At 37.2% G+C, this 19659-nt stretch overlaps 1 protein-coding gene across 1 annotated transcript in view; it reads left to right on the forward strand.

Moving 5' to 3' along the window:
* LOC136872775 (uncharacterized) overlaps positions 1–6774 on the forward strand; it is a 48134-nt gene extending 41360 nt beyond the window's left edge. The window contains exon 6 of the mRNA XM_067146611.2: positions 4954–6774. Within this exon, the coding sequence (XP_067002712.1) occupies positions 4954–5070 (117 nt within the window). The 3' untranslated portion in view covers positions 5071–6774. The remainder of the gene's footprint in view (positions 1–4953) is intronic.
* The last annotated feature ends 12885 nt before the right edge of the window (positions 6775–19659 follow it).

Here is a 19659-nt window from a genome sequence, read left to right on the forward strand (position 1 = left end):
ATTCTATTTTAAAATATGCCTTATCAGATTTCCCTGCTTTTAAATCTTTTTCAATGTCCTCGCCAATTTCATTCATCCAGCAGTCTTTTGCTATCGACACTTATATGTTATTAAATTTTTTAATGCTCTATATTGTTCAAAATCCCTGCTTCTATTTTGTTCCTCTGTTCAATGAGATCTAAAATTTCTTGAGTCATCCAAGGCTTCTTTGGTTCCAATTTTCTTTTACCCAATATTTTTGAAGCGGCTGTCATTTTCCCATCCAGTACTTTCGCTACTCAGTGATTAGTTTTCTCTTTGAATTTTGAAGCCAAATCTGCAATGTGCAAGTTATTCTAACACCATTTCTTCAAACCATATGCTTTATGTTTTCTGACTCTAAAACTACACTTCGCTGCAACTAATATATGATCGCTGTCTACATCAACTCCTGGGTAACTGTGACTGGTTAGCACTTGGTTTCTGTATCTCTGTCTTATTATTATGTAATCTAACAGATGTCTTCTACTATCTCCAGGAGCCTTCCATGAATAACATCGTCTTTTGTGAACATCAAAGCATGTATTAGTTATTAATAGTTCATGTTGTTCACAAAACTTGAGCAATATTTCTCCTCTCGAGTTTGTTTCGCCAATAGAGTTTAATTGTTTCGCCAAGTCCAAATTTGCCAGTATGTTTAAGATTTTCATGACTACCAACTGAAGCATTGAAGTCTCCCATTACGATAATAATTAAGATAATGTTAGCTTTGGTGTCTACTAACTCAAAGAGTTCTTGAATACAATCATACATTTCTTCTACAACATTGTCTTCACTGTTTGTGGTTGGAAAATATACTTGAATAATGACTATGTCAACAGGGTCAGCTTTTATCTTAACCATCATAATCCTGTCACTGATATGAATGGCATTCATCACATTTTGACACCATTTACCTTTTAGGATTTTTGCTACTCCATTCATTCCACCTTTATCATTTCCGGTGTGTATTACTTTGAAATTCCCTGATTGAAAGTCTCCGTTTCCTGCCCATCTAGTTTCACATACACCAAGCACATCTACGTCTTTCTTGATCATTGAGTTCTTTACTTCTTCCAATTTTCCGAGCTTACCTAGTGTTCTCACATTCCATGTACCAAAGTTGAACTTACTGTTCTCTTTGCAAGGATTTCGCATGATGACGATCGGAGAGGCCTTGCTGCTGTTTCCACTCCTGCCGAATCTTGGCTTCCGACTTCCATGATTAGTAACTACAATTCTATTACCGCAACTTGGCATGGCTGCTATACAAGGGATATCCCTAGGATCTTTACTGCAGTGGTTTCCCTTTGCCTTCTGCATCCTAATGTCGTTGACCAGATCAAGCCAGTTCATCCGCCTTTAGCGATGATTTCTTATCGCAAGGACAAGAGGGTGCCCTGGACCTCTACCTGCTCATCCGCCCTCCGAGGAGGCCGTTGGCACTTGGAAGAAGGGGACCACTTATACAGGTGGTCTTTCGGCAGACTCAGAAAATTGCTAGATGAACACAGGGAAAGGCAAGAGAGAAAAAGATAAAGATGAATACTGACTGATGCTCTGTGTGTTATAACCTACCCTCCTGATGAAGCTGGAAAGCAGAAGTGAGCTTGCCGAGGGCTGAGAAGAAATTAATGTTGAAGAATGATTGTGTTGTTTACTTTATGATTGCTCCTTTTTCTGATGCTAACCTGTTATGTTTATCCTATTCATGTTTAACCTTTCTGTATATGTCTTAATTTGGCATTTTTCTACTTCTTTGCATCATTCAAATGGTATCATATTCAAAATGACATTTCTCTGTAGGAAGACAGATCAAATGAAAACAAATAAAAGCAAAAGGTGAAAGGTAGTTGAAAGCAAAGTAGACTACAAGGGTGGCAAGGAAGAAATGAGAGTTGAATACAAGATCTCATGCTTAATACAGGCTTCAGTTTGTGAACTTTAAATTAGCTCTTTATTATAAACTCTTCTGATTGTGAGGAAGATACTGGGATCCCAAAGAACAGAGGATGGATCATACACAAAGAAAGGAAACCAAGAATTATATCTCAAGATGGAAAAGATCTTGGAGGAGAGCCAAGTTCTTCGGAAATGTCTATAGAATGAACTCGGGAAGACTGACCAATCAGACAATAAGCTTTCTTGAGACCAGGAAAGCTATAATGCACTGGTACCAGGAGGTGAAGAAGGATCTGGAAAAAATGGGAATATAAGGAATGGAAATCAGCAGCAGCAATGCTTACAAGTCGAGGATCAAGGGCACGTAGAGGTTTCAAGAAAAAGATCCCGTACCCAAGTGCCCTGGACAGAAGAAAGGGGAAGATTGCAGAGTGAAAGAATGAAGGAGGACGAAAGCCCAGAAACAGATGAAGTTGAATCCGAATTAACGTGGTCCATAGTCGGCCAAAATGAAAGAAGAGTAATAATAAAAAACTCTTCTACCGTGTTTTCAGTGTATATGAAGTTTCAAGACATAGATTTTGATTTTAGCTCATTGGATAATCATCATCTTCAGTCGTCAGTTGGTTTTGTTGGGAAAATGAGCTTCTCCTCTGCCTTCTACCAACATTCTGTTCTCTTTTATCTCCACTTCAGTCCTCTGGCCTGTACACTTTCCTTAACTCCTTTGCAACCATCTGCCTCTTGACCTTTTTCTCAGGTCTCCCTCTTTCCATTCTTACAGCAAACATCCTTCTCGGCTTTTGACGTGTCAAGCACAAGGTGTAATTCTTTCCATTTCACAGAGAACTTTGCTCCTTGTCTCAGAAGAAAATCTCCCCTGTTCATGAGGAAGACTTCGCTAATAATTTTGGTTTGAAATTGAGGATACTTTACCATTGGTCTATTATAAGTTATAGTTTGTCACTAGATGGCTCACTGCGTGTTAACCTTTCAAGTGAAATGTAACTTAAAAGCTTTTCAGTCTGTCAAACATATTGTGTTTTAAAAAATATTTTTACAGGTATGTTTTTGTAACCGTTACTTCAGCGGCTACAACAAACACAGTAAAGGGAGGAAAATAAGTGCAATTACATGGTACCTAAGACACTACACACACAAGAAAACAGCTGATGAACTACACGGAACTCCGCCGATAACAACACTGGTAAATATCAGTAGGGGCAACTTGACGATAAAAACCCAGGAACGTGAAAGGAGCTGGGAACCTACCAAGGGCATTGAGATGGCTTAGGTTGCATATTCCGGAAAATTAACCCTGATCCTTGATTTTCAAAATATATTATTTACCAAAATATTATTTACAAAGGACTTTACAAACGAATTCCGAACTATTTCAGTCATACCGAACTTGTGAACTACAAATTACATGTTCCTTGAGACACACAAATTGCATGTTCCTTGACAATAGCTTCCTATAAGTTCAAAGAGTCAAGCAAATACCATACATCTAATTACAACCCAAGTCGTACAATACAATTTAGATCGAAGCTAAACGTACCTTTCAAAATATCGGAACAACATAATTGAAAAAGAGTAAAATCAGAAATATCAAAACTTGGCGCAGAGGCCAATTCAACTTGACCCCACACCCAAAAACACTTCTGATGCTGGGCAGAGGAAAACTAGCGTACGTCAGGTGACACGGAACTACTAGAGCCAAAACCCCAAGGTAAATACATAAAACTACAATTTACATGTTTAGTGAAACAAGGAAAGGGGAATGCCTCGGAAACAAACAGGCAAGCCCAGCTGAAAAGCTAAGGCATCCGAAATAATTGAGTGGCGAGTCTGGGTGAGGTTAGAGCAAACTCCCATATGAAAAAGCAAGCGAACATTAAGTGAAATTTAAGGTGGAACAGAAATTGAGAGTGCTTATCCCAAGGTGGCCCATCCTGGTAGCAAGACGACGTCAAAACTTCAGACAGCCAGACAGAGAGACCCCGATATGCTGCCTCGCTTTCTTTAAAAAGGAAACCCTAGCCTTGGAGTAGCCAATCAGAACGCAGGAGCCTGCCTATCGCCACCCAGATTCACCAATCACAACTCCTACTTCAGTCGTGAAGTTTAAATAATTTTCTCGAATACGCACGATCGCGAATCTTCCATTTCCAGAACAGTCAGAACATACTTTCTAGAATACATAACTAACAAAGGCCAATACACCCTGTTCAAAAATTCAAGTTACAACTTTCTGGATAGTTCCAGTAAATATAAAAATGAAATCTAGTTGTTACAAATACCATATGTTGCCAAACTATTTACACTGTACAGTTTAGGTAGTTACATGGAATACAAATAAAATATTTTATCACCACACTTCAGATCATGTAGTAAATACTACTTAACAAGGTTTACAAATAAAATCTTCAATAAACACTTTCCACTTCCAATACCTTCTACACCTGTGGCAGTTTTAGTGCAATATTTTATATTGAACTTGTGTGTTCGACAAACTGAAAAGCTTTTATGTTACATTTAACTGATTCACAATTAAGTATTTATTTATTTTCCACCTAGTCGATACAATGATTGCTTAAGGCAATTTTTAATGGTTAAAAGTGGTACATGTTTTGTATATTATCAACATCTTCAGCCACATAACACTGTTTAGATGAAAAATATAAAAATTGACAAAGTGATGCTTTAGAGGAAGTGTCCTTAAAATTGATGTGGCTGAAGATGTTGATAATATACGAAACATGTACCACTTTTAACCATTAAAAATTGCCTTAAGCAATCATTGTATCAACTAGGTGGAAAATAAATAAATACTTAATTGTGAATCTGTTGAAGTGTGATACGGACCATGAAGCTGATTTTATGTAACATTTAACTGAGTCGACACTGGAAAGAATGGCTTCCTTCTTAACAAAAAAAAAAAGGCCTTCCGAGTGAGAAGTGACGACGCCATCCTAGCTCCATATAGAACTCATATCATGTCTAAAATAACATTTTTTTCTTCTGTTACAGACTATTCCCCGTTCTTTCCTCGAACTTATACCAAATGCAGGACATTTTGCCATGCTGGAAGCCCCAAAGAAATTGAGTCATATGATTCAGTGTTTCATCGAGTGGTGGAGTCGCTGACGTTACTAGAGTATTTGAAACATCAGTTTATTTTCTTACAAAACTGAATAATGCATGCTTTATCTCATATTTTGTATCAAGATATATATGTACTGTATATAATTTTTAAAACTGATGGTAGACATGGAAAGTATCACCTTGCTAGTAGCCGCTCAAACACAAAATACTCAGTATTATTTAATTGAAGGTATGAGATGCAGAATGTGAATTAGTTTGGAGGAGGATCGTTTGTTCTTTTAGTTGTAAGTTATTATCTTTCACATTCCTGGTCTTACATACAGTTCTTAAGAACGAGACTAGCTACCTTAGCATAGGTTACCAGGTAGATGATTTCAACTGACTTTTGAGATGGTAACTAATTAGCACAAATTCAATTCAATGGGACCTGATATGAATCATACATGATTGAGCTTATAAAGTGTGTTTATATTAAAACTTGTAAAAATTAATCAAGAAATAGGGGTTGCTGTACTGAATTATTTACAGCTAATTTATGCATGATATACAGTTATTACTGTATAGTACCTTATCATTGAAAAACCCAAAATAATGTATCATTTTGTACCTCACAACAGTAGCTCAAAATGGTGACCAGCCACTTCAATGCAAGAATGTAAATAATGTAAAAACTAAATATAAAAACATTTAAAAAATTAACTGTAAATAATCCAGAAAACAGTAATAGTGATAGACAGGTTTACTCTCATACCTTCTTAAAAGCCAGCTTCTCAGACCTGAAGTTTCCTATCTTCCAAATGTTCAGTAGAGCATCCCGTACTTCCTATTCAATTTTTGCATGCTTGTACTGAAATAACACTTTCCTTGTCTCTTGCCAATCTCGGTCGGTGGATGTTAGTTTTTCAGTTGTGGTGCTGCTAAACCAAAAGCTAGGTCTTGCCGGTAGGCTCTTCTGTAAGCTATGATCTTAATTTCTTGGAATTGATAATGACTGATACCCACCAGACTAGACTATAACTTAGCAGACTGTATCAGATGCTTGTATATATTTTGTAAATTATGTATAATCACATTTCTTACTTCATCAGTTCAGTTCAGCAATACTACAAATTAAAAAAAAGTGGGTTGTTCAGAACAAGGGTTTTAAGAATTCAGCAGTTCCAATGAAAATTAAGATATTTATTTTCTAGTTATTTACCAGTCATCATCATCATCATCATCATCATCATTTGCAGTTAAAATTCTTATCGCTAAGGTTTGACATCTTTGGGGGGAAGTACATCTTTGATGCCCTACATGGACACTTGAAGGAATACGTATGTTTAGTTTTAAGAACGTCATTGGGAGAAGTATTAGGAGTACTGGAGATGTAAAAAGTACCCATCCAGAAGTGGTGAAGTTACTGGTTCTGCAGTAGTAGAACTGAAGAAGTTATCATCCATCATTTTTTTGCCCCAGTTTTTGCTTCGACATGATGTATATCAGTAACTAGAAAGTTTTTAAAAAAATTTAAAAAGTATTTTTCACGTCGCACCGACAGAGATAGGTCTTATGGCGATGATGGGATAGGAAAGGCCTAGGAGTGGGAAGTGACCGTGGCCTTAATTAAGGTACAGTTCCAGCATTTGCCTGGTGAGAAAATGGGAAAACACAGAAAACCATCTTCAGGGTTGCTGACAGTGGGTTTTGAACCCACTATTTCCTGGATGCAAACTCACAGCTGCACGCCCCTAACCGTACGGCCAACTCGCCCAGTTAACCAGAAAATAACAATTACAATTTTAATTCAAGAAGTAAATTGCAAGTAAAAATTTCATTTTGTAAAAGATAACAATTACAAGTAAAAATTACTAACAATGTAATCGTTTCAAGTTATTTGATAAGTTGTACTCAATTACTTCCTAACTCTGTCTGTAATCATCACCACCAACAACTTTCTCATAAGATTATGCATTGCTATAATGAAGTAGTTGTAAACAACTAGAAAATCGGAGTAGAAACAGCTGTTAGCCTCTTCAGCAACAAAGGAGCTTTGATGGATTTGTTTGCCAACATTGTGACAGAGCTTGTAATTCTAAGCCTCTGCAGCTATCTAAGAACCCATAATTGGTAACATTGATGCATATAAATGTTAAAAGACAAGTGTTTATTTGTAAGTTCACCTATTCAATACATAAAATACATTTATAATTAGGACTTCATCCTTGTTATAAATTCAATATTTGGTACATGTTTTGCCCGTCTACCAGGCTTCATCAGCCATAATAATGTCTCAAGGTTAGTTCAGGATCCTGACTCTAATCTTTATAAGTTATTTGTACTTAATTACGGTCTTAAAACTAATTTACAAAAAAAATTATATTGTAATTGAAGATCAGTAATTACACAGTATATAAAATAACAGCTTGGCTGTGAACAAGGAAATGGACAGTTCTGTACACTTTCAATTAGATTAATTACAATAAAATTCTTGAATTCTTTTAAACACTGAATGTCTAAATCTCAATAGTGTTGTTCAGACTTGAAATGGTGAATGAAGGCAATGATGTTGTAAAACACTTTAAAGTTTAGGGCAAGAAATCTGGCTAAAAGCTTCATGCATCTCTTGAACTTGTAAAATTCTTAAAAGTCTATAGGCCTTCATCTTCACATTATGTATTATTTAATTATTTGTAGCCATGATCATTACAAGAACTTGTAGTTTGTTTCCAATAAATAAATTATTGACATAATCAACTGTGTCGTACTGATGATGTTTACTATTTAAGGACTTGAAAGTAATCAGTTGACATTGTAGGGTTTACAGAGCATCGGTCGAAAGGGACAGTCATTTTTTAACCTTAGATGTTGAATTAATTGCTGCTATTTATGCCAATACATGTTGATATGTCTGTAACAAGAGAAAATTATCGTGTGTTGGACCTTGTTTTTAAATGGTCATGTTAATGGTTCGTTACTTTCCCCGTTGACTACTGCTAGGTTGTCTGGTGGTGTTTACTGCAGCATAACGACTGCTTGCTGCCGCGCTCCTGATTCTTGTATTGTAGGAGTGAGGAAGTTGTAGTGGGGGATAAGCGGGAGAGGGAAAGTTGGGCGGAGCTTTCACAACTGGTGTAGTGTATGGAGGGGAATATTTAGAGGTTAAAAATTGACTGTCCCTTTCGACCGATGCTCTGTAAACTCTACAATGTCAACTAATTACTTTCAAGTCCTTAAATAGTAAACATCATCAGTACGACATAGTTGATTACGTCAATAAGTAATTTATTGGAAACAAACTACAAGTTCTTGTAATGATCATGGCTACAAATAATTAAATAAGTAGTACGTAATGTGAAGATGAAGGCCCATAGACTTTTAAGAATTTTACAAGTTCAAAAAATGCATGAAGCTTAGCCAGATTTCTCGCCCTAAACTTGAAAGTGTTTTACATCATCATTGCCTTCATTCACCATTTCAAGTCTGAACAACACTATTGAGATTTAGACATTCAGTGTTTAAAACAATTCAAGAATTTTATTGTAATTAATCTAATTGAAAGTGTACACAACTGTCTATTTCCTTGTTCACAGTCAAGCTGTTATTTTATATACTGTGTAATAATTGATCTTCAATTCTTCTTCTTTCTTTGTTATGCCCATTCATAGAGCGCGTTTGAACTTGTTAGTTGGTTTGATGGTTTGTGCCTTCTTATCCTCCCAAAATCTCTTCATGAATGCACTGTGTTGCATCTTGCGTTCTGTCGATCACTTCCTATCAGTTGTCTTTTTTGGTTTCTCCCTAAATTTATTATTGGCTATTTTTGTTCTAAAAGCTCCACGATTTTCCATGATGTCGTCTGTGATATTTATTTCTTGGAGGTCCGCCTTAGTTTCTTCTAGCCATTTTATTTTGACCTTCTTTGAGTTGATTACTTTGAATAATCTTTTAGGTAGTCTGTTACTGTTCATTCTGCAGATATGGCCATAGAAATTAAGGCGCCTTTTCCGTACGGCATCAGTAAACCTGTCAGTGAAGGAGTAGAGGTCTGCTGTTCTCCTCTTAATCCACATTCCATTTTCTCTCGTAGGACCATAAATCTTCCTGAGAATTTTCCGCTCCTGCTTTTCAATTTCTGTAATTTTAGAGTGACCACCTAAGCATATGGTTTCTGAGTTTTAAGACCGTAATTAAGTAAAAATAACTTATAAAGATTAAAGTCAGGATCCTGAACTACCCTTAAGACATTATTATGGCTGATGAAGCCTGGTAGATGGACGAAACATGTACCAAATATTGAATTTATAACAAGGATGAAGTCCTAATTATAAATGTATTTTATGTATTGAATAGGTGAACTTACAAATAAACACTTGTATTTTAACATTTAAATTGAATTTCAATACAGGCTCAAATATGAGAATATTTACTTGTAACATTGATGCAGTTGGAAGATAGTTGTTATGCTGCACTTGCCAATAAGTGAATGGCTATGCGGCTATAGTTTTGCAGTAATAACTGAACAGTCATGGCTCATGCAAGAAGTCATATCTGAGCTGCACTATTTTTTAAATAACCAACCTAAGAGGTAAAAAAACCAATCAAGAAAATATACAAAGGTAATATAAGTATGAAATTTTAATAATGTAATAAACAATAGAATAATATAAATTGAGGTAGAGGATAGAAAATTGGACCAAGAGATAAATGCACATAATGAGCAAGCCACAAAATTCTATCAGAGTATGTGATAAGTTGTACGGGACAAGGATGTGTTGATGAAATGGAAGGAAATTCTCAACAAGACAATTTTTACATCGTTACTGACATATGCTTCAGCAGCTTGGTCATTGATCGAGATAAGTAAGAGTAGAATCCAAGCAACTGGAGACAGCCTTTTGTATATATACTGCGACATAGATTTCGGTCGATACTATGACGTGCCGCAAGGTTAGCGACTACCCATGAGGAATAAGAGTTGGTTAGTTGGTTAAGCAACAACATACGAAGGTGAAAATAACTACCATTAATTGCACCCAATAGTTGCACTGTACCTATGGTAACGATAAGTGTAAGCAAACGAGTAGTAACATACACATAGGCAGGAGTAAGATACCAGGTAAACATTGAACTTACTATTCCTCAATGTAAAGCAGCATTTGTAAAGAACTCAATATAGTGATGTCAAGAACATGAAAACCTAGAAGCATCAGCCTCAAATATCCAAGTAACAAACAACAGTTATAAAGGAAGGACTACTGGGCAGTGCATGTCCAAGGTGGATTGTACAGTGTGTTTGAAAGCACATATATATAAAAAAGGGAACAAGGACATGGATAAACATAGATCATACCAAACTCTTTTCAGTGCTGTAAACTTGAGTAATAAAGGACATAGTTGCAAATATAATCTCCAAAGACGGGCAAGAAGGCCATAAAAAAGCATTACAATTTTAATGAGAATTTGCGTATAAATATATTCATAATCCAATGTTAACATACTTTCCCCAGGAAAAGAGATTTTATCACAGGTACAGTGTAGAATAGCAGAAGTTAAACATGAATGTTACAAGAATATCACAAAATAAGGAATGATCATCAATTGCTTCACAAAATATCTTTTAGAGCACCTTCCCAAGCATTTACATATAGATAATTAGCATCTTGAAGGAGGTATCGATACATGTGAATAATTTTCACTGATGCCAACGGAGAGTTCAAACTTTATAAGAAAAAATATCAAGAAGGGAATACAAATCAGAGAAGGTAAATAGATAGAAAAGTAATGAGAGAATAACTTGTAAACTTCAAATCTGCACTATTTAGTTTGCTCATAGGTAAATAGTTTTAAAGGCATTCCAAGAATGTCCAAAGGGATCCGTTAACCAGTCGTCCATCAATATTACTTTTCAGTTTGTTTCAACGAGGAATTGAAAATCACCATACACTTCCAAAATGAAACTTTACTAAGAGAAAATGTTTTGATTACAAGGTGTAATGCAAATGTTCATACCTCACAGGCTTCCCAGTCACACAGCATTCCTGAGTGGACAAGTACATTATGACGTGCACCAGGGGAAAACGTCCTCACCCTCTCCAACAGGCCGTAGGTCCTTCTTGAAGAGTATGTGTAAACGGCCAAATTTATATACGTTGGAGAGAGGAGAAGAAAGAAGAGCTAATGACAGTACACACGCTGAGAACGTACTGGAAGTTTGAAGCTGAAAGTCAGGTGGTGATGACGTCATCCAGCACTGGCACAGATGATCAGCTGGCAGTATTTCCACAGTCGTAGTGGAGTGCGGAGACAGAATGCTGGGAAGAAGTAAGCAGAATATGACAGATGAGGTGGCAGTTAGTCGAGATCGTCTCAAGGTATACAAGGAAATGAGAAGGAAGAGGACTAGAGGCTGGCCCAGAACTCGATAGAAGGATGCAGTAAGGGAGTGCATTAAGAACAGAGGAACCAACATTAACAAGGGTGTGTGAAGAGAAATGGTGGAAGGGCAGAGCGAAGTGGATGGTATTAGTACACTACACTACCCTACCCAGAGAGTGTCTGAAACTCGGAATGGGTGGTGGTAGTGGTGGTGATACCGGGCGAGTTGGCCGTGCGTGTAGAGGCGCGCGGCTGTGAGCTTGCATCCGGGAGATAGTAGGTTCGAATCCCACTATCGGCAGCCCTGAAAATGGTTTTCTGTGGTTTCCCATTTTCACACCAGGCAAATGCTGGGGCTGTACCTTAATTAAGGCCACGGCCGCTTCCTTCCAACTCCTAGGCCTTTCCTATCCCATCGTCGCCATAAGACCTATCTGTGTCGGTGCGACGTAAAGCCCCTAGCAAAAAAAAAAAAAAGTGGTGGTGGTGATGATAGGAATAATACTCACTATGGAGTGGGCCTACCGAACAATTCAAGTCCACTTTTTTCCTCCAGAGTTCTAAGAGGAAAAAGGCCTCTATAATAGATTTTCCATGGCATTCATCATGTAAAAGTCTGACTCGTTGGCTGAATGGTCAGCGTACTGGCCTTCGGTTCAGAGGGTCCCGGGTTCGATTCCCGGCCGGGTCGGGGATTTTAACCTTCATTGGTTAATTCGAATGGCCCGGAGGCTGGGTGTTTGTGCTGTCCCCAACATCTCTGCAACTCACACACCACACATAACACTATCCTCCACCGCAATAACACGCAGTTACTTACACATGGCAGATGCCGCCCACCCTCATCGGAGGGTCTGCCTTACAAGGGCTGCACTCGGCTAGTAATAGCCACACGAAATTATATTATTATTATCATGTAAAAAATAGCAAAAAAAATTAAAATTAGAACACACACATAAACCTCTTACCTCACAACTCAGTTTCCTTCTAAAGAGGGAAACCTGGACTAAAAGGACTGTAGTGATATATTGAATGACATTTTGTTAAAGTGCATTCTGCATATTCAGTCATGCACGTACTACCAGTTCTCTTATCCTAGGTTTAAATACAAGTCTTATGGATTGATCACTTTCTGTAATATTCATCTCTGTAATGACTACCAAGAATAGGCAGAATAAAGAAGTACAAAGTTTTATGCATTGATCATTGCATTAATAATATTCAAGTCTGCAACTAATACCACTTGCAGGTATAACAAAATAAATTAAATACATGTTTTGGTATGCTGGTAGCCATCACAGAGACGAATATTATTGTAAAAGCGATCAATGCATAATATTTTTTTACACTATGCACATTTTGTCAGATTCCCCATCGCCATCACACTCTACCAACATTGCTGGATTCAAACCAAACTGTACAGGATTTTCACTGTCGCAGGAGAGAAGATCTGGCAGTGCTTGCAATAGAGGAAAGTGCCTGAAGAACTTTTAACGAAAGTCCAGATGTTGTACGAGGATTGTACCAGCTGCATGTGAGCAGGATAGGGACTCACCAGGATTTATGACCGGTACACTGTTCCCACTGGTATTTATCACAGTTATGGATGATGTAAGAAAGAGCATTAAGGAAACAGCAGGTGAGCTCAATGCAGTTGCCTTTGCTGATGACATCGTGATTCGGGGAGAAACAGAAGACAAGGTGTTAGCAAGATTCGCAATGTGAAAGGTCAAGTTTCCAGAGTTCAACCTTAAGATCTCTGAAACTAAGATAGTGGTGATGGGAGAGAACACCAACAAGCATCGAACTAACAGACCATCAGTTGGAGAGTAAGGACAGTTTCACTTACCATGGCATTAGTGTCTCCCGAGACAACTCAGCCACAACAGAGATCACCAAAAGAGTGCAAAAGAGGTCCCTTTCCTACTAACAAGTGAAGACCCTTCTTTGGGATGTTTAGATTATAAAGAAAACTAAATTAGCATTGTTCACTAGCTACGTCATACCAATCTTGAACTACGGTATCAAAACATGCACCCTTACGAAGAGAGACTCATTAAGACTGCAGGTATCAAAGATTAAGTTCCTGAGGTCCACTATCCAGAAGACAAGTTAAAGAGATGATGTAGTAAGGCAGGAAGCAGGGATTAAGACATCCCTGCTAAACAGACTCTTGTATGTCCAGAATACGGTGGTTCGAACACATATTGAGGGTGGAGCTTGTGAAAACAGCTGAATGCACTTGGAAAGAGAGGTAGAAGGAAGACCCTGAACTTACTGGATGGATGTGGTCATGACTGACATTCCAGCTAGGGGAAGGACAGTGGATGATGTCATGAAGAACAAGACATGTATGAACAGAGGAGAATGTGAGAGGCTTGTCAATGGGACTTGGAAAACAAACTTTAAACCAATTACGATGATGACTCTAATGCAGGAGAAACTGCTACAGTTTTCTCAGGCGTTGTTGTTTACATAGTCTCACTTTGACAGAGGCTTGTCGCTCACTGAGCATTGCTACAGGTAGTGGCAGCAGCTAGACATCCACGCTTGGAGCACAAAGTTGACTGCTCCAAGTATCACTTTGAGCCAAAACCATTTTGGTTTCTGAGAAGCACACCACCATAGCCAGTAACTGTGCAACCCAAACAAAATCCCAGTTTCAAACGAGTTTAGTGTTCTGTGTTGGTGCTATTGATACTAGTTTGCAAGTACTTCTGCAAACAGGTCACTCAGAGTATCTGAGTATCATGTCCAAAAACAGAAGTATAGATGATTCTGGAATATTTCTACTATCATCCACAGGGATTATTTTTAGAATTCAAAGACTAGTCAGTATACATTGCTTTGCTGATACAGTATAGACAAAATGAGAATTAGGCATTTGCATGCTCCATGTTTAATCATATCAAGGTTCTCTTGGGGTGATACTTTCCATCTGATAATGAATCTGTCTTCCCGTTTTGCCTGCCATGCACTAGTTAAGCGAATGCATCTGTAGCAATTCCAGTATATGTTATAACTTGGCAGATGTTTATAATGAGAACTGTACATATTGAAAACATTGTTACCCGAATATTACTCCAAAGTGATATGTAGTGTGGGCCTTATAGAGAAGACTTAAGTTTGGAAAATATTTTATAGATCTTTAAAACATATCTTTAAATAATATGTAAAGGAAGAATATGACACAAAATTTATCCATATTAAAGGCATATGACTTGCTACAGTTAACTTATCTTGGTGTTTCTTCAGCAAGATTCTTCAGTTTGCTGTCTTCCCTGCTTCTTTCTTATGTCGGTGGTAGGTTTGTTTTTGGAGTGGTTAATTGCAAGAGACTTGTGTCTCTGGTACAGTTATAGTACCTCTTCATGACAAAACTGCTGCACTCTGCTGTCTCATAACATCAATACCAAACTGGGAAGGGACATGTTTCATGATCCATTTAAACTGATAATTTGATCCTGACAACTTCTTCCTGGACGAAAGCCTCCTTGATATTCTACAAGTCCGCGGTCAAGTTGTTCCTGAATTCTTGTGTATATAATCCCAGAGAAAATCTTGTACTGTATGTGATATCAAGCAGAGATATCCCCTGGTAATTATTTGGATCTGGTCTATGACCCTTTTTGTGCAATGGGTGGATTATAGCTCTGGTCCATTCTTCAGGGATTTTTTCAGTGTTCCAAAATAATGTCTATGAGGTTTTTATGTGAATTCTGAATGGTTTGTTCATTTCCATAGTTCCAGAACTAGTTGATTCTCTCCTGCTGCTTTATAATTCTTCAGCGAACCAATTGCTTTTAGCACTTCATTGTAACCTGGTGGTATAACCTTTTCTAGAGGTATTTTATTTTTGGGATGAAGGTCATACTCTAAGTATTGTGTTGGTTTCTCACTGTTAAGTCATTACTTTGAAGTATTCAGCTAAAATGTATATATTATGTTCAAAATATCTGATGTTACGTCACTTGGCATGGCCTTCCTGATGCTTGGTTCTGCTACTGAATTTAACTGATGGAATGCTTTTAGTAGCTTTCTTCAAATCAACCATTATTGATTCAAGATACTTAAAAAAGAAGTATGTGGTAAAGTTTATAGAATTGACATCTGGCACAAAGCATCTCCACTTTTTTTTGGGTGTGAGAATCAAATATGAGAGGCTCTAACTCAATATTTTTGACGGTTAAGGATTTTGAGGTTTTTCCACTTTTCCAGTGATTTTGTTTTTCTTAATTTACCACTTTACGGGTCAGCATTGGTCAGCTGAATGGTCAGCATTGAGGCCTTCGATTCAGAGGGTCCCGGGTTTGATTCCCGGCCGGGTCGGGAATTTTAATCGCATGTGATTAATTCTTCTGGCTCTGAGACTGGGTGTTTGTGTTTGTCCCAACACTTTCATCTTCATATTCAGACAACACACTACACTACCAACAACCACAGAAAAACACAATAGTGATTACATCCGTCCATATAGGGTTGGCGTCATAAAACAGTGCCAAATCCACATAAGTGTAATACAGTTCGCACCTGCGACCCCACAGATGTGGGAAAAGTGGTAGAAGAAGAAGAATAATTTACCATTTTACGACTTTTTTTCTCACTCTTCCAGAGGTTTCTAACTGCATAAAAATTATTAAAATTGGTCCAGTAGAATGTATAAATAAGCCTTAATGTATGAATGAAGGCTTAGCATTATATATGTACTTTTAAAAATTTATTTATATATTAAGTTCCATTTTTTAATTTTAGAAGTATATTTTGGAGCTTTTGAAAAAGAAGTTGTATTCTTCCTTTGATGATAAATAGTAATTATGTAAAGTAAGTTATAGGTTGTGTATTGCATCCTACAAAATAATGCTGGCAAACGGAATTTGTTTGTAGGTTGAGGTCCATATCTACTGATATAATTTAAGTCCCAGTTGTTAAAGTTCTTGCCTGAGTAGTTACTATGTGTTTGTTAGATGAATGGTAGATGTACTGCATATTTCTAGGTATGTATGAATATTCCACATTGATATTCAATCTGTTGTGTTCTCTCTGACTTGTTTCCATTTAGAATATAAGAGTGATTTTTCTAGAGAAAATGGGAATAAACATTTCTTCACATTTTACTAGTCAGAAGAGTAGTAAACCCCTTTGAGCTAGTGTGTTGGGTACTTACACTTCACCTGTAGAATAGATGTTATACGTATTTTCATGGTATAATACATTGTAACAATGCCCTTGGCTATATGTACACAAGAAACGAGTCTTTAAAAAAATTATTTCCAAAAATCTTTTGCTATGTTGTGTTGTATGTCTCTCTTCAATCTGGAATGCTGCATCTGATTGGATAACTTTTCCTTGGTCATTATCATTGCCCACAGAGTATCTATCTTTTCTACCTCTTGATACTGTATTGTTGACTCGGTTACCATGTGCAGACATTTTAATTTGACGCCATCTGTCTGTCTGTCTGCTCATCAGTTTCAATCAACCGTTTTACTCTAGGCCTACTAGATGGCAGAGTAAACTTAATCTCTCTTGGGCGTCTGTCTCCAAGTTTTAATGAATTTTGTTAGGTTAACACCAAATGTTGACAAGTAATGGAAAAGAACAAGTAAGCAACAAATCAAGTAATATATTGTTGCTCCTGCAAAAAAACGCTATGTGAAATATTATAGCTTAGAACTTTGGCTGGTCAGTTTCTGTCATCTAAGGTTCAGTATTGTGCGAATTCTTGCTCTTCATAATAAATATGCTGTGGGGTCAGTATTTCTCCAAAAATATTATCACATAGCGATTTTAGCAGACGCAACTATGATATAGAAAGATAGTACTAACATAAAAGGGAATACACAGTAATAGCATAAACACAATGACAGGTCAGTTTGGGAAGAGAAGAGTTGGACAAACATGAAAACTCACTGTCTTCCCTTTTTCTGTGTTTGATTTTCTTCTTATCCTACACTTCCTATATGAAGATTGAAAGTATGTCAAGTGTTAAAGATCGTCCTCCTGATGATGCTGGGAAGCAGAAGCGAGCTTGTCGGGAATGAAAAGGAACTGATGTACAGTAGAAGAACTGGGATTAACCTTTTCACTGCCGAGTTTTGATGGCCAGGCGAACCCTCTGGGCCGTATTTTCTTAACCCATTCCGCTCTGGGCCTAAATATCCCTAACAAACGTTCTGGACTGGACATTTCTAAGGATTTGAAAAAGATTATATCTTTGTACCTGTAGGAGATATTTGCATGATTCTTTTTTCTTTGTGCTTGTTTGAGCATGTAATTTATAAAAATGCTGTTTGTTTCATATCAGCTATCACTGGAGATTTTTAAATTGTTTATATATTATACCATATTTTGCGAATGAAAAAGTCTGACGGATTATTAAGTAAGTACTGTTTTCTGAAATACTGTTATATTTTCCCTAGATTGATAATGTAAAATGTGCATTGCAATTACAAAATAACAACAATAATGAAAATGATATAAAATAATAACTGTTCAATAATAATAACAGTAATAACAACAACGAAAATGGGAGCTCTTATGAAATTTTATTTATATCTTTCTATGTGACATTACTGGCTCAGAAGGTGATATTAGCGAAGATGATACTGAAGGCATGTAATTGTAATTTTATTCACTAATGGAAATATTGACATTCAAATAGGAATTCGAAACATCATCTTGCATTTCATTATGATTGAAATTCATTTTACAGTTTATCGTATGTTCCAGCGCGTTTCATAACTGCGTGAATACGCAAGAATATCTACATATTAGTAACGTTTTCTGTTTTTTTTTTTTTAGATGTGAGGGATTAGGATTATATAAAATATAAAAAATATAACTTCTATCAAGCACTTCCTTGCCGCGAAACGCCATGTATTAGAGCACATTGAGTGACAACGCCTACTAAGACAATAATGGTAGGCCCATTTTCACACCAGGCAAATGCTGGGGCTCTACCTTAATTAAGGCCACGGCCGCTTCCTTCCAACTCCTAGGCCTTTCCTATCCCATCGTCGCCATAAGACCTATCTGTGTCGGTGCGACGTAAAGCCACTAGCAAAAAAAAAAAAAAAGAACCGGTATTATCAAAATCATTAACATTTCAGGAAAAAGTATTTTTCTGAGGAGGGGGTGACAATTCCGCATGAGATTAATAATTATTACTTTGTCTTGCACTCTCTTGTAGTTCAATATCGCACCTATATATTCTCCATTTTCATTATCAAAATATAGCTCTTCAGAATCACTATTTATGAGGAAACATTCAATTTCTTCATCAACAAGAAATGAATGTATACTTCAAGACGCCATGATGGCTACACGTTAGTGGAAAAGATGTTCCACTCCAACAAAGCTGAAATAACACCAGATTGCTTTCAACACGCAAAATAGAGTGGTGTATCTGCTGTACAGAACTTCTTTGAGCATTTCCATGGAATCTCAAAGCATGACACTATATCACGTTCATTTGTGAGATCAGTGAAGTACACACTGCACCAAACCATATACAGTAAAATACCAGTACACTAGAGTCCTATTAATCCAAACCCCGTTAGTCCGAAAGTCTGGTTAATCCAAACTGAAATATTAAAATTTTTAAAAAAATTCTCCTTATTGAAATGAAAGAACATATCATAGAATGAAGATTTACTTGCATTTTATTACTCATATTATACTAGAATAACTTAATGTATACATAATTACATATCATAAACCATCAATCACTGGTCGTTTATCTTTACAAAGTCTGTTAGTTTCTTTTGCTGTAGTGATTGGAACTTACTCGAAGATGCAGTATTAAACCAGCGTCACATAAACATCTCATCAGTGGGCGCACCAGAGAAGTATTCTTCGACGTAGCGTACAGCATGTTCTTTTTTTGCTAGTTGCTTTACGTCGCACCAAGACAGATAGGTCTTATGGCGACGACGGGATACGAAAGGCCTAGGAGTTGGAAGGAAGCGGCTGTAGCATTAATTAAGGTAAAGCCCCAGCGTTTGCCTGGTGTTAAATTGGGAAACCACGGAAAACCATCTTCAGGGCTGCCAACAGTGGAATTCGAACCCACTATCTCCCGGATGCAAGCTCACAACTGCATGCCCCTGACCGCACGGACAACTCGCCCGTTCCAGCATGTTCTAAGGCGGCCGCGGCATGTGAATGTGACACTAGTTGTTCATTGTGGTCTTCTTCGTCGTCACTCTGTTCCTCATCAACTCCAGATTCTTTCTCCGCCATAGCTACAATTTCTTGGTCTGTTTGTAATTGATC

Source organism: Anabrus simplex, chromosome 4, assembly GCF_040414725.1.
Source record: "Anabrus simplex isolate iqAnaSimp1 chromosome 4, ASM4041472v1, whole genome shotgun sequence".
Lineage (NCBI taxonomy): Eukaryota > Metazoa > Arthropoda > Insecta > Orthoptera > Tettigoniidae > Anabrus > Anabrus simplex.